The 15,277-nt window shown below is 40.8% G+C and overlaps 1 protein-coding gene and 1 long non-coding RNA gene across 3 annotated transcripts in view; one reads left to right on the top strand and one right to left on the bottom strand.

The window, feature by feature from the left end:
- STAC (SH3 and cysteine rich domain) overlaps positions 1 to 15,277 on the top strand; it is a 73,590-nt gene that overhangs the window by 44,195 nt on the left and 14,118 nt on the right. Inside the window, exons 4-8 of the mRNA XM_042889134.1 lie at positions 2,163 to 2,244; positions 3,986 to 4,101; positions 7,975 to 8,047; positions 12,926 to 12,990; positions 13,899 to 13,987. Of these exons, the coding sequence (XP_042745068.1) occupies positions 2,163 to 2,244; positions 3,986 to 4,101; positions 7,975 to 8,047; positions 12,926 to 12,990; positions 13,899 to 13,987 (425 nt within the window). The remainder of the gene's footprint in view (positions 1 to 2,162; positions 2,245 to 3,985; positions 4,102 to 7,974; positions 8,048 to 12,925; positions 12,991 to 13,898; positions 13,988 to 15,277) is intronic.
- LOC122189762 lies at positions 926 to 14,379 on the bottom strand. 2 transcript variants are annotated; one of them, XR_006181960.1, is made up of 4 exons: positions 14,326 to 14,368; positions 3,664 to 3,751; positions 2,755 to 2,836; positions 926 to 2,408 (listed from the first exon to the last, which is right to left on the bottom strand). It is a non-coding gene; the product is annotated as an uncharacterized LOC122189762 (long non-coding RNA). The 2 variants fall into 2 exon arrangements; XR_006181959.1 differs by lacking the exon at positions 3,664 to 3,751 and having other exon boundaries at positions 14,326 to 14,379.

Genomic DNA, 15,277 nt, shown 5'->3' with positions numbered 1-15,277 from the left:
AGCTTGCAGAAGTCTTTCCGTAGGAGAGGCTTGGAGGAGCCCTGCCCTGTAAGGAGCACAGCACTTTAGTGCCTATGTTGTTGGCAAAGGCAGGATACTGTATTTGAAAAAATTCTACCTTGGTGGCTTTTTACGGGAAAATGATTCATTTGGTTACTCCTGGGGGGGGGGGGGGGGGGGGGAAAGACTTAAAAAAATGACAATATGGCTTAAGAAAATTGTTGGAATATAAAAACTGAGTCCACATGTTGATAGAATGATAGAATCGTAGAATATCAAGAATTGGAAGGGACTCACAAGAATCATCAAGCTCAACTCCTGCCTCTGCACAGCTCCACCCAAAATCCAAACCCTCTATGCCTGAGAGCGTTGTGCAAGTACTTCTAGGACTGTGGCAGCTCAGGACCATGCCCACTGCTCTGGGGAGCCTGTTCCATGCCCACCACCCTCTGATGAAGAACCTTCCCCTAACCTCCCCCTGACCCAGGTATGGTTTGGACTGCCAGGGCACGCTGCTGACTCAAATTCAACTTGCCTATCAGCCTGAACCCCCCCAGACCCCATTCAGTGGGGGTGGCTCTCCTGCCTCTTCTCCCCATGTCCTTGGGAGTCCAGGGCTGCACTCCCAGTGCAGAATATGGCACTTGCTCTTGTACAGCTTTGTTGGTCGGTAATTGTCCAGTTTGCTTTTCAGATGATTTTGGTTCTCCTGCAAACATATGCCAGCTGAAGGCAAATCTGAACTAAGCATAAACAACCTTGCTATGTTAAATGATTAAAAAAACCCATGCCTTGTCTTCAAAAAGACTAGAAAACCTACTGTCTCTTCAAGTATATTCAATTATTGCTATTGTTGTTCATAGTCCTGAAGCAAATCTTTATGCTTTTAAAGCATAATCATAGTCTTGGTTTGGTGTTTTCTGGTATAGGAAGTTGATCTGCAGAATCATCTCACTGCAGGCTTGGGACAAGCCAAATATTAAATCACATTAATTGCTTCACACATTGCCTGATTCCAGCCTCAACTCTTGTGGAGATCAGTGTACAAAAACAGAAAACAAGAGGCCAAATTTATAGCAGGAAGAATTCCAGCAGAGTCATGGGAGTTTTATGAGTTCATGTGGTGTCTGAATTTAGTTTGGGTCTAAACTGAAGCTGGGGAATCTGGAATTTGTTTCTGTCAGTAACCAAATTTACCAGCCCCCTTGCTCCTTCTCATTCCATACTGCAGCTCATTAGTGAAAGAACTAGTACTGTATAATTTTTTCATACTGAATATAAGATACAGAAAAGATGCACATCCTCATGCTGCCTTCCCACTTCTCACTATGGCTGGAAGTTCTCACAGCCTGCAGAGATCAGAGAGAACTTTTGTGAATCTCTAATGCCTTGAATGGCATTTCCAATGATTTAGGTGTTAGCACCTTCATTTGCCTTTGCCTGAAGCATTCCCAATTTGAGATGGTAAACAGAAAAATAACAAGAAATATTCAGTCTTCTTAGAATCATTTATAGAGTGATATAGGGCACCACTGGCCATGCTGGGTATTCTTTAGTGATGTAGCTTGAGTTGTTATAGTGCATTTCTCTACGAACAGATGTTTAGGGGGCATTTTCTAAAAACTGGGGAGTTTTTAGACCTTGTAAAGCTGGGGAAAAAAAAAAAAGAAAAAAAAAAAAGAGTGGAAACTGTGGTCAGTCAGCAGCAAATTTTAGAAAAACCTAAAGAAACGATACATGAAAACACGGGGAAGAATAGATGCACGTTTAACAAATGCAAAACAGTGCAAATGCACATCACATAAGAAGAAATGGAGAAGGACATAAAACTTCTCAGAACATCTAATGATTCAGCACTTCTACTGTAATTAATTAGTGCTGCTTTTGTGTAAGACAAAAGAAAAGAAAGGCTGGAAATGAGCTCCTCCTTTTTCCACACAAATACGGGAAATTAGCTTTTTCCAGGAGAAAAATTAAATAAAACCCTGATCTCTGCACCCCACAGTGACTCAACAACAGAAGGCAAATTTCCAGTCTCACCACACTTTGCAGAAGAAATAAAAAAGCTCTGCTATGCCTCTAGCCAAGGAGCTGAGGTTATTTCTACTATGTCAATCATGGCAGCAATGCACTTCACATGTTTTTGCTTTCTCTCCCTCCAGCCAAAGGGATTTCGACGGTACTACAGCTCACCACTTCTCATTCATGAACAGTTTGGCTGCATCAAGGAAGTGATGCCTATTGGTAGGTTCTGATTGCTTTTCCGTTCAGTCTCCCTTTGGCAGTGCTCTGCAACAGCAGCGGCAGACTTCCAGCCATGGTATTTGCCCTCAGCTGCCTTCCAGCTCCTTTCAGTGACTGGATGTCCTTCTGCCATCTCAGGAAAGGACCACTTCAAAGATACAAAGCTGGAAGAGGAGAGGGTGTGTTTATTGTGTTTCACTCAAAACCCCCCACATGGAACCTCCTAGTAGTCATTCTGTTTATAATAACAACTACATGAGCTCAAAGTAAGGAACTTAGGAAGAAACTGTGGATTACTGAAGTGAAGGTCGGAGCTGGGAAGAGCTACGTGAGAGACAAAGATCACAACAGTGGATGCATTTAAACCACTGGCCTTGCCCTTATAGGACTTTGTAAGGTTCTTGTTCTTTTTTTCACCCACCCTTTTCACTTTTTCTAATTTTTTTTCTTACAAAATGTTCCTGCAGTTTGTCAAGTAGTTAAAAGACCACATTTTGCTCACTGTAATACCTGAAAGATTTCTGAAATGGAGAAATTGAGTCGGTCCTCAATAATACTTCTCCCCAGTCAGAAGTAGTCTGAGCAGGCAAACCTGGCAGTATAAAAAGAGGAATGCCAGAAGTAAACAGTCAGTTTAAAATGGCTTATCCAAGAACACTTATTTTGTTGTTTAGAAAAAAGGAAGTCAGTTACATAGATTTCATCTAAGTTTCTTTTTCTAAAAATCATCCATCATTGTCATTTTTGTCATAAGTAATTGAAGCATTCTGAGCAATCTCTGACTTAAAAACGAGATGTACTTTGTTCCCATCAAAAATCAAAATCCCAAGCATTTTTTTAGTATTTTTCTCAGATTTCCCTCCCATACAATGTTACTAAGATGCTGTATTCTAAGCATCTACTGCCTGGTACGACACAGGAAGCTGAAGTCTAACAAGGCAGTATGTATAGAAGAATTTCATCTGGATCTGTTCATGCCAATTGAAGATGTTCATTTCTCTTTCACAAGAGATTACTTTGGGACTAGCTAAGAGGGAGAGCGTGGGAGTGAAAATGATTAGACATGCCAGTGGGGTTGGTGACCTTTCTTACTACTACTAGGTTATGCTGAGCAACCTGGAATACATTTCCTATGGCAAGTATTTTCTTATGACTGCCCCCAGATTCCCCCTGGTCTCACACTGGTGCTATCAACACCTTCCCAGGAAGATCCAAAGTCATCTTATTTATCCACATTATCCCAGTAACAGCACTGTGAGGGTTACTGGCATAAAGGTGAAAGCCTGCACACACCACCTAAAGCTCAGGGAAGATGCAAGTTTTTTTCCATCCAATATGCATCATGGAGAGCAATCTAAGAAGTTAGTGGTAGGAACAGGCAGGAAACATGGATTAAAGCCTCCTGGTACTTTGACTCACTCATGTCAATGTAGACAGCATTGGTGAAGATTAGGGAATGAGGATTGCAGACGGACTGAGATGAGGCAATGACAGGGACTCAGAGAGCCTGTGTGAAGGAAACATAGCCTTAATGTGAGCAAAGACACAGCAAAAAAATCACTAGCAAAAGCCAATTCTACTAAGACTTTCAAATGCTTCTTATAAGGATGGTCTCTCAACTTGTATTTCTAAACATGTATCCCAACACGTCAGTACAAGCAGGTGTTTCTACAGGTGGAGCAGGAACCAGGGCAGAAATATCTTCGAGGCACTGATGTATGTTTTCCTCCTTCCATTACAGCCTGTGGCAATAAGGTTGATCCTGTGTATGAAACTCTCCGTTTTGGGACTTCATTAGCCCAGAAAACCAAGAAAGGCAGTTCTGGAAGTGGGTCTGATTCTCCCAATAGGAACTCTGTAAGTATCCCACATCTTTCTGCCATTTTCTTTGTGGAGAAACAGTACTTATTCACAAGAGTCCACAAAACTTGTATTTCAATCTGTAAAACGAATACACACAAAAAGAAAACACTAACTAACCTGTTCCCAGCTCCCAAGATGAAACAAGAAAACACTATTTATATAAACTCAGTATCTTTTAGATGACACTTGAGAAAAAGAGAAAAATACAAGCTAAGTGAATAATCTTTTATTCTCATGAGAGAAATGTCACAGATTTAAGCTCCTCTCGCCAAACCTCAAATGTTGACAGGTATTCTCAACCTGTTATAACCAGGCAAAGAGATTTTCACCTCCCTATTAAAACTTATCATTCATTCTCCCCCATCACTGAAGTCAGTTTCTTCAGCACCATGGCAAAAGAGCAGAGAATGAGGACAAGGGAAGAAAGAGTCCCTTTAGCTCTGCTTGTTGTAAATCCCTGCTTAGTTCAACACTACCACTTGACAAAAGAGAAAAACAATATTTCAGCACTGCTGGTGTCCATGAGGTCAGACTATCTCTTTCATTTTTTTACCAAGAGATTCTCCCACATCTCAAAAAGCAGTCACAACTAAATGCTCCACAGACTGGAGCTGATTATCATATCTAAAAATTACACCCAAGCTATCTGACAATCTTTCCTTTGCTCACATCAAAGAAAAAACTTACCATGCACAGGAAAACGGTAAGACTGTCTCCAGGCCTCTGTGCAAATATTTACATGTTTAAGTTAAACTTGAGCTAAAATATAGTTACATTTGGTAGAGTGTCTTCCTAGGATTTAAAAATATACTCACTCACATGAGTGAGTGGTAACTTCAGATGACATAGGTGGTCTCTAAACAGATATTCATTTCTCAGATGGGAAGAACACAAATTTACCCAAGAACTAAGTGAAATCTGCAAGGGATTTATTAAAGGACGTGTCCTTCATCCACTCTGGTTTGTGCCTTAGAAGGAATTTGGTAATTTTCATTCTTTTTTAAAACCCAAAGTGACTTTACCACCTGTCACATTGTGATTACACTTCTTTCTTTCAATTATTTCATTTACTTGAAACAGAAGTTCTACAAATGCAGTTATTGCTTTCTAAATCAATAAAGCCATGCATTGATTTATGAATGACTACTCAAGCGTAGAAATCATGAATGCTGTGTTTTCCCTAGAGAAGTGATCGTAACTAAGTAGGCTGTGGGTGTAGAATGAGGAACGCAGGTTCATTATGGGAATTTTTGCAGGGTAGCGAGGCTGAGAGCGAATGTAAAACGTGCCAGCGTACAGGAAATAGGAAACACTAGAGAACTGAATAAACAGGCACATGAAACCACAAATTCTGCTGGTGCAAGCCTGTGGATTAAGTCAAGAACAAAAAACAGGGACAGACCCAACCTTGATCAAAATGATGAGTACATAGAGCTTCACAACTGCAATGTGTGACCGAGGAGCAGGCACTGACCAGTGGCCAGAGGAGAGGGTGACAAAGAGCCCTTAGAGCCCAGGTGAAAATGCACCAGAGCATGCAAGCTGTCGGTGCCCATGCAGTTAATAACACACAGGGACTAAAATTCTTTCCCTGTGGTCCTCCCTGCTCACTTCTGTGCTGCTCTTCTCCTCTTGAAACAGAAGCAGTAATGCACCTGCGAGGCTCACAGCATCACTGAGACTTTGCAGCACAATTGTGCTCCGACCCTGGCAGCTGAAGAGTGCTTCAGCATTCTGCCATGGGACAAACCAGGGACATGCTGATAACTGGGTTCCTGCCGCACCTCACAAATGTGTCCAAGCCATGAGAGGGTTAGCTCAGGCTCAGAGCAGTATAGCTGTAACTGCCAAGAATAGTTAACAGCAAAGGCAGCAAGCCCAGGAGCCATGCCCTGCCTCTACAACTTCCAGGACTGAAGCTCATGTCTGCCCAGAGTGGAGAAATCATCTTGCTTTGAACTAGCCAAGGTATTTTTAATATGACTGAGCGGTATGGATGCACCCACTGTGATTTTCAGCCTGGATTCTGTATTTCCTTTAAAAGAAAGTAGCCATATGTTCCAGATTTACTACCTACTGCTTCCTTCAAAATGTGCTTCTGCAACCCACATTTATACAGAAAGTCACTTGAGGTGATATAAATGTGATTCCAGTTCTTATTAGTCTTCTCAAAAGCAGCTCTGTACCTCTACCATTTCCACTAGACACTGTCATATACTTCTTGTCTGAAAAGTCCTTAAACGTAAGTGATGTTATTTCAGGAGGTTTTGGATTAGTTGTATACTGAAGAGGCAATCACTGCACATCCCATATACAGTAGTATCCAACAAAGTATGAAGCTAATCAGTAATTTTGATGCTAGTTCATGAAAACTGAGGAGAATACCACAACAGCGGGCTGAAAAATAGTTGCAACTTTCTATTTCACCAAAGCCAGTCTTTTCCTCCCTCACCCAGCGACTAACAAGCCCTGGCTATGCTCTACTCTGACTCATCGTTATCATTTCTATCCCTTCTCACCCAGGGGTGAGAAGGGTGCAAGACAAGCATGACCTTTTCCTAACGGGTGAAGTCTAAAAACATTGCATGAAAGAAAATAAAGTGGAAGGCTGTGAAAATAGTAAGAGAGACATGATAATCACAGGATACCTACAGCATAAATCTACTGTTAACTTTGTCATTCAGCAGTATGCTTGCAGTGAGAAGTAGCTAAGAAATAAAATTCCTAGAAAATATAATAAATTGCAAATATATTTTCTAAAATGAAAGTATTTTTGTCAACACTAGTGAAAGGAAAAAACAATATAAAAAGCTATGAAGCAATTCAGATTCTGTACTCCCTACACAAAGGCAGTGGATATTCCTCAATTTTATTTTTTTCACGAAATGGAAGCAGAAGTCTATAAAACACCAGATAGAGGTGTGTATTTTATACAATTGTAGAGTGTCATGGAATAATTAAGTTAAATCCTTCTGTCTGCCTTAAAAGTCTGTTATCAAGAAGTAAATAATGCTGAGGACCATATGAGGACTTAAAAGTTTTTCATATTGGCTACACTATCTTCAGTCCTAGTCTTCAGTTTAAAGCTTTGTTTGTTTGTATGGTGATGTTTTATCCAAAAGTCATAGGTGGGAAGTTCAGAAAGAGAAGCTCCTTAAGGTTAGATTCGGACAGAGCTGTTTGGCGTGGCTCCTGGTTCCTGTCAGGCTATATATACATGGAGAAGCCAACTATCCAGCTGAGGAATCCAGCGCCTTACGCAGAGCACATTTGAGAGGCTTGGGATTTTGTCATCCCGTGTTTTCCTGTGCCCTAGAACAATGGGTTCCTAACCATGATTGACATTAATATGGAACACGTAAGAAATCATAGTAATTCTAGCAACAATATTTGAGCTTCATTTATCCCTAACTATACCAGCCAGATTTTAAAAAGAAATTGAAGGCGGATAGTTCAAGGCTGATTGCACAACTCCAATATATACTTCTCCTCTTTTTTCCCCCCAGAATGTTAACAGAACTAAAATCACACTTCTCTTACAGTTATATTATTGAAAAATGTGTACAGGATTAATAAATTGTTGGTCAATAAGTTCAATTCATGGCCAGTCTCTTCTGTAGCCAGCTATTTAAAAAATCTTCATCATCTCCAATCTCCCCAAACTTCTGTTTTATACAGACACTCAGATTGTTTAAGACAGTCAATTATTCCTTAACTTTCATTTTACTTTACTCTGCAGAAATGTTTTGTACTGAAGACAGGAAATTTTCTCTAGGGTCCTTTGTGGGCTTTTATTGCTCCCTATGAAGCAGGTATTTGTTGTGCACCACCAGATTCCCATCTCATTTGCTCTCTCTGTCCCTGCAGACAGCTGATCTGGCTGAAGTTCCTGAGGAAGCTGATAGCAGCCTTGATATAAGCAGGAAACGGAGCAACAGTGGTGAGTGCTGCTAGGCCAGGATGGCATCTTGGCATGTGTTGGCCTTGTGTAGAACCTATTCCTGGTTTTGGAAGGGAGAGGTGGGTGAGGCAACAAGCTAGTGGAAAAATTTGGGGAATGCTTTATTAAGTGCCAGGGGAGATCCAAGCCACTGGTTTCCACCATTTGTTCTGTCCAGACCTGACACTGGGCAACGTTCAGGTCTATTCCTTATCTCCTGTGCTTTGTGACTCTAGACTAGTCACTTAAAAAGTTTCAGTTTCACATTGGTAAAGTGGAACAAAAATAAGACTTTTTTTTTCCTCTTTCCATATGTCTGACTTGTCTACATCTCTCTATATACCACAATCTCTTTGGTATAGAAAATGAATCATATAATATGCATAATATTATATATAATCTGCAAATATTATAATATATATTATATATAATCTGCAAAATATACATCACAATGAATCCTGATTATAATTGCATCTTCTTATTACTGCCACAGAACGTGCCCCCATAATATTAATAGCCAATTCCTTTGTCTGCTTTTTAGGAAGTAATGCTTTTACATTAGCAGACCAGAGCTGAGTGATGAAATCTCAGCTGGTGTGGGATGGCTGTACATGACCTCCTTTTTGAATTCAGTCATGGCAAGGGAAGCAATAAGTACAAAGCGGGTTGGAGCATTTTAATAAAACTTCAGGCCCAACCATCAGTGACTTCTCTAGCACAAGGAGGCTACTTTGGTAAATTTAACATGAGATGTGCACTGCAAAAATAAATCACACAGAACATAGCTTTTCTTCTGTTAGACCCCTCGTGCTCCTTACATACAGTTGGCAATTCATGTAGGTGAGATGCCAGCTATAACTGTTCATTCCCCTTTCATGCTGTCTCCTTCTTATTCCTTCCTTTCCAAGTGTTCCTATCACTTCTCCTCACCGTGTTCAGTCATCTCCTCCCTTCTGTTTTATGAACATCCCATCTATGTTACCTTCTTTCTTCTGACAATTTATTTAGGTTTTCCATCTCACCAATGTGTGTTGATTTCACTCGGTTAAAGATAAAAAATTAACCTACTTCACATTTTTTAATCCTGACCACCTGAGATAAATTTGGCCTTATCTGAGTTTCCTGATAACTTTCCTTCATTGTTGAACAACAGTTTAATTTCTGAAACCAAAAGAAACTTTTTTTTGCTGTAAGACCTGCCTTCACTGAATGCACTAAGAGGCATTCAAGGAACTTACTCAAAGAGATTAGTTTAAAAACCCAGCATGTGTCAAACCCCCAAATAACTTCCGCGGCACATTAACAATTCCTTTGATCAGCACTGGCTTTTTACAATCCAACCTTCAGAGGCTCGGAGTATAAATTATGCATCAGTCACTCCAAAAATTTCCCCTTGGTAGATTTGTAATAAACTGCCCGTGCTGTTTGCACAAGCTGTGGAAATGGTAAAAATCCTTTTCAGACTGTCAAAATCTCTGGGTTTTTCAGGGTGCTTTTGGTTGTGGTTTTTTTTTTTTTTTCCTCTTTCCTTTTTCCTCTTTTGCTGCTAGGGCAAGCAAATATGAAAGGAGATGGATTTATGTTTTGTAGAGACATGAACAACAGAGCTGTGTGGCTTTCAGACTCCAGTGCCTCCTAGAAACATCCAGAGACCATGAACTAAACAGAGATTAAAAATTTAACAAAGTAAATTCAAAATGTTGCTGCAGGGTGATTCACCACTCCTTTTTCCTCTGTTGTCCACTGTCTCTTTATCAGGCAGTTCCACATTAATGCCTTGATGAATCAGGTTATTCCAGTTATTTTTGTTCCAATAAAAACCTGCATTCTGCAAACAAGATTTCAGGAACCTGCACATTTGAGCCTCTTTGTTTAAAGAGAAAAAGCAGAAAGGACTCGTCACATGTGGCAATGGAATCAACTCTATAGGCATATGACAGCAACTTCAGGGGATGATGGATTATTCCAGACCCTGGCACACAAACCACCCAGCAAACTTGCCTGGTTTACAGTTCTAAGATGACATACCTAATCACCAGCCCTTCAGCTTCTTCTAAGCCAGTTACGCTCCTGCACTGCTGTGAATTGCTATCTGTATCAGAAGCCCCCCCAGGCCAAATTATACTTTAAAAAGTATGTACAAGCCTGTTATCAGCAGGGATTTCAGCAAACCTGGGACAATTTCCTGGCACAGCCAGGTTTGGTGAGCACTTCCCTACGTACACAAGGACGCGTACCCCATTCCAACCTCATGAAGTTCAACAAGGCCAAGTGCAAGGCCCTGCCTCTGGGTCAGGGCAATTTCAAACACAGATACAGGCTGGGCAGAGAATGGCTTGAGAGCAACCCTGGGGAGATGGATTTGGGAGTGCTGGTTGATGAAAGATTCAACATGAGCCAGCAGTGCGTGCTTGCAGCCCAGAAGGCCAACCGTATCCTGGGTTGTATCAAGATGAGTGTGACCAGCAGGTTCAGGGAGGTGATTCTGCTCTGCTACTCTGCTCTCATGAGACCCTGCATCCAGTTCTGGGTCACCCAACACACAAAGGACATGGAGTTGTCAGAGCAGGTCCAGAAAAGGTCCACAATGATGATCAGAAGGCTGAAGCACCTCCTCTTTTAGGACAGGCTAAGAGAACTGGGGCTCTTCAGCCTGGAGAAGAGATGGTCTGAGGAGACCTTGCAGCCTTTCAGTACCAAAAGGGGCCCACAGGACAGTTGGGGAGGAACTTTTTAGAAGGGCATTAAGTGACAGGACAAGGAGAAATTATGTTAAGCTGGAAGATGGTAGATTTAGACTAGATCTTAGGAAGAAATTCTTCACTGTGAGGGTGGTGAAAACACTGGAACAGGTTGTCCAGCAAGGCTGTGGATGCCCCTCCATTGAAGCATTCAAGACCAAGCTGGATGGGGCTTTGAGCAACCTGGTGTAGAGGGAGGTGTCCCTGCCTATAGCTAGGGGTTGGAACCAGATGATCTTAAAAGTCCCTTCCAATCCAAATCATTCTGTGATTCTGTATGGTCCTTGTGATGCAAAGATGTGAGCTATGGAGGGCTCATGGACCACAAGGTACACATGAGTAACCAGGCTTTGTTTTCTGAACCAAGCAGAAATTCTCCCAAACATCCTCTGTTGAAATGCCTCTGTATCTTCTGAAAGACTTCCTGCAAGTCAAAATGGCTCCTAGTTACTCAACTCACTCACTAGAGCTTGTCCAATTTTCTTACCTCCTTCTCCACTGAATGAAAAAAAAGTGGAACATAGAAACGTAAGTAGGACTTCTCTACACAGATGCTAGGAATATGCATACCCGTATGCTAAAGGATACTGCAAAGTGTTTTTTTCTTAAAAGTTCTCCCTTCTAGTGCTGGTGACAGTGTGCACAGTCAGTGTCCCTCCACCTCAGGACTTGGTGAAAGGCACAGTGAGGCCTCCAGGTCAGCCACAATCAAAAGCACTTGGAGACAACTTGGGGCAGTTTCAGACCAATGCATCAACTCATATACAGACTTTGCGTTCACACATTAAACTTTATGACTTCAAAATTGTATTACATTTTATAGTATGTGTGTTTTTGTGTTCTCATAGCCATGTGTCCCTTTGCAGAAATTCTCTCACTCATGCTGTGTCTACTGTTTTATCTATCTCCTCCTTTACAAGGAAGAACAGTGCAAGATCTAAGAACAACTGCCTATAATCAAGGAGCCTTACTATTTAACTCAAAAAACTTCTTCAAAGACCTTGACTGGCTGTCATTGTCAGTGTAGAATAGCCACAGTAATATGTTTTCATGGAAGAAAGGTGAGAATGTGGAAGAGGAGAGAGAGAGAGAAGGGAATTCAGCCATTCAGTGATTTCCTGGCCTCTTCTTTTCTCCAGATACATGAAAGCATTTCACAAAGAAAGAAAGAAAATACACTCCAGCAATCATTCTGCTACTTATTACTGTTTTGGAGATTTCCAAATTCTTGTTAGAGACTAGTAAACCACTTGAAACACTTGCAGGGGTAAATGGATGGAGGTGAGGCTGGTGGTTCTAGCTGCTAAAGGACTCCAGGTAGTACAATCATATTCAGACTTTATCCAGAAGCATAAAACACCAAGCAGTTGTTAAAACATAAAGGGGGATTCAATCAATTTAATAAAGCCAGTGTGGTCTTTCCAAGGAGATAACTGAGGACAGATATCTGTCATATCGCAAAGCAATTATGAATATAGCATAATTGATTTGTATCAGGTACCAATCAGGTCAGTTACAATCTGTGATTCTTGGTTTATTCCAGGAGTTTCTGATTTAGTAACTTAGAAGCACATTTTCAAACATACAGACCATATGTATATCTTTCAAACAGACAACCCATCTCAACTTATGGTTGAGGTGTTTCTAGTATCCCTCTGTGATCAGATGGAGAGGGCACAGCCAGTGCACCCAGGCAGAGGTTGCTGAAGAGAAAGAGCAAAGAAGCCCACCAAATATGTGGAGACAGAGGATACAGGAAGAAGGGTTCTTAGCTGCAAAATTCTCTCAATAATGTTTGTATACAACCATCATGTTTTGCACTTGCTTTTCAAATGGAAATTCTTCTGCTCTTAAACACGAAAACACAGCATCAAACGTGAAGAAAAGGCTTCAGGACTTTAATTAGTAGTGCAATTCAGAGACTTAAGTTCTGTGCTGCACCTACCTATAGGTCTTTTGATCAAAATTGGTCATGTAGCATGACTGTAAACTCTTCAGGATAGAAATGGTTTTGAGCCATCAGCCAAGTTCAGTGGAATACCTGGTTTTGCTGAGGGAAGAGCTTAACAAAAACTAAGCTGGCCTTGGTGAAGAGCCTTAACCTATTCTAAAATGTCATGTGTTTGCTTTATTTTAGTGTTTACATATTCCGAAAATGGCACAGAACACTTTGGAGAAGAACCAAAAAGTATACATTCCCCGGTACGGCTAAAAACTTTCTGAGAACACAGTGTGGATGAGAAGACATGTATAATATAAACTGGGGAGGACTTTTAGCTGTTAAATTGCGGTGGGACTGTAGGGGGCACTACCTAGAGCAAACATCAATATCTGCCTGTCACGTAATTGTTCCATTTATGGGCCCCTGGCCCTGGTTGGAAGCAGTATACAGGACTGGATGGCTTTTTGGTTGACCAAAAATGGACCTTTTTAATATTCCTGTGTTTATTATGATTTCATGTTATAAACACAAAATATCCAGTGTGGAGGCTGTGCCAATCTAACAGAACAGCAGTAATATAAAAATCACAGACCTGACATAATTTGGAAGATTACCTGGCATTTGGTTTCAGTGCTTTTTTTTTTTTTCCCCTGCAGATTTCCAGCAGAGAGGCAAAAGAGTAGCCAGCCTTCTCTGCAGGAAGCCCAGTGCAAATAACTTTCTATCTAAGAAAGTGATTTTCCCTCTCTATTCATTGGACTTGTCCACTGTACAGGTTGAACTCATCCATAATGAGACCTTTATAATAGACACATTATATAATGCTGCCCAGTATACTGCTGGGCTTGCAACATTCATATGTTAAGGAGTAAAAAGCAAACTCACATTTTCGGTCTCACCCAAGAGACCAAGTTAATATTTCTGCCAGAAAATTGATTTGGGGGGTTCAACAACTCTTATTTCTCCACGAAGACATTTACAGTTCTCCAAGACTGTGAGATTCTGGCTCATCTCTTGGAATTACAGAACTTGATTCCTCACTGTAACAGTGTGAGCAAAATCCCTGGGTTTTCCATTATCAATAAGCTCCAGATATGGGGCCATATGTTACACTTAAATATTTGACAAACAGATGCTTACATTTTCTCATTATTATTTTTTCTTCAAGGGACCATTTTATAAAAGCACGTTACAAATGAACACCTATGTTGCCTTGTACAAATTTGTACCACAAGAAAATGAAGACTTGGAGATGAGGTAAAACCCCAAAATATTTATTATTTGATTTAATGCATGCAAATTAAGGCTTATATTGCTATATATGACTTGAGAGAGAAGGAAAGGAGATTTATTCTGACTTTTTCCTGGACATTTTTAAATATAAGTACTTGCAGATACAAATTTATTGGCATAGGAACAAATCCAGTGACCACTTCTTTTTTGGCAAAGGCACAACAGATAAAATGCTTAAAAGGCACTTATGTCACTTCAGGAGCATATAATCAATGACTATACAGATATTATAATTAAGAAATATACAAGAAAGTTAGGCTAAACAGGTTATCACACCAAAGAAGAAGAAACAGAAAGCTTACCTTTGTCCTGGGCTTGCTGAGAAGACTCCAAAAGAAGCAGTCTCCAAAAGAAGCAGTCTCCAAAAGAAGCAGTCTCCAAAAGAAGCAGTCTCCAAAAGAAACCCTTCCCACGTGGGAGTCAGCTCTTAAATGGGTTTAGGAGAGGTGCAGCCAGGCTCCACCCCTTCCATCAGCACAGCTGTGCGATAGCACAGCCTTCACCTGTGCTCTGAGGGCTGACTCATTGCTTGCCTCAGGTGGTCAATCAGAGGTTCAGGCCTTGATTCAGCAGTTCCTATACAAGGACTAAGGGGGCTTTCCACTAGAAAATATGCAGTTTTCAGTTGCTTTGTCATTTTCAAACATAAATTTTCAACTAGGAATTCCTCGCCAGCTGTCCTGCTAATGCTGAATGCTTTGCAAGTCCTGTTTGATTTTTCCCTCCCATTCAGATTATGGATGAGAAAAAAGAATGATTTCCAGCTGATGGATGGCATTTTTTCACACTAGAAAATGCATCCTGAGCTTTGCAAAGTGTCCTTCTCAATTATTTGTTTTTAACACTTCCTGCCTCAGTTCTGCATCAGTTGCTAGCATCTCATGGTCTAATCCAAACTCACCGAAGTGTAAGAGCAACTTTTCTTTGAGTGCAATAAGCTTGATTCATGCTCTTCATATTTTGAGGGCCTTCTCAGAGCTGTTGACTTCAAATGCATCGGTTCTCTCCAAGGCATTCTCTACGTGATAACAGTCGTGCATTTGCCACAAAATTTAAGGAATTGCCAGAGAAATGCCCCTGTTGTCAGCATCTCCTTTTTAGTATTCCCAGCTGTATCTTCTCATTGCTCTGGGAAGAATGGGTGGGATGTAAGGCAGAAATAACAAGTTTCCCTGTCATTCTGTTTTAGTAGCATTTTCTGATCATTATTTTAGGCATGACAGCTCTTCAGGAAATAACCATAGGCTATGGTGA

The sequence above is a fragment of the Lagopus leucura genome, unplaced genomic scaffold, assembly GCF_019238085.1.
Source record: "Lagopus leucura isolate 7727_CA_CO unplaced genomic scaffold, USGS_WTPT01 Super-Scaffold_100157, whole genome shotgun sequence".
Taxonomy (NCBI): Eukaryota; Metazoa; Chordata; class Aves; order Galliformes; family Phasianidae; genus Lagopus; species Lagopus leucura.
The sequence above is the reverse complement of the archived record's forward strand: the minus strand, read 5'-3'. Positions and strand labels throughout refer to the sequence as shown.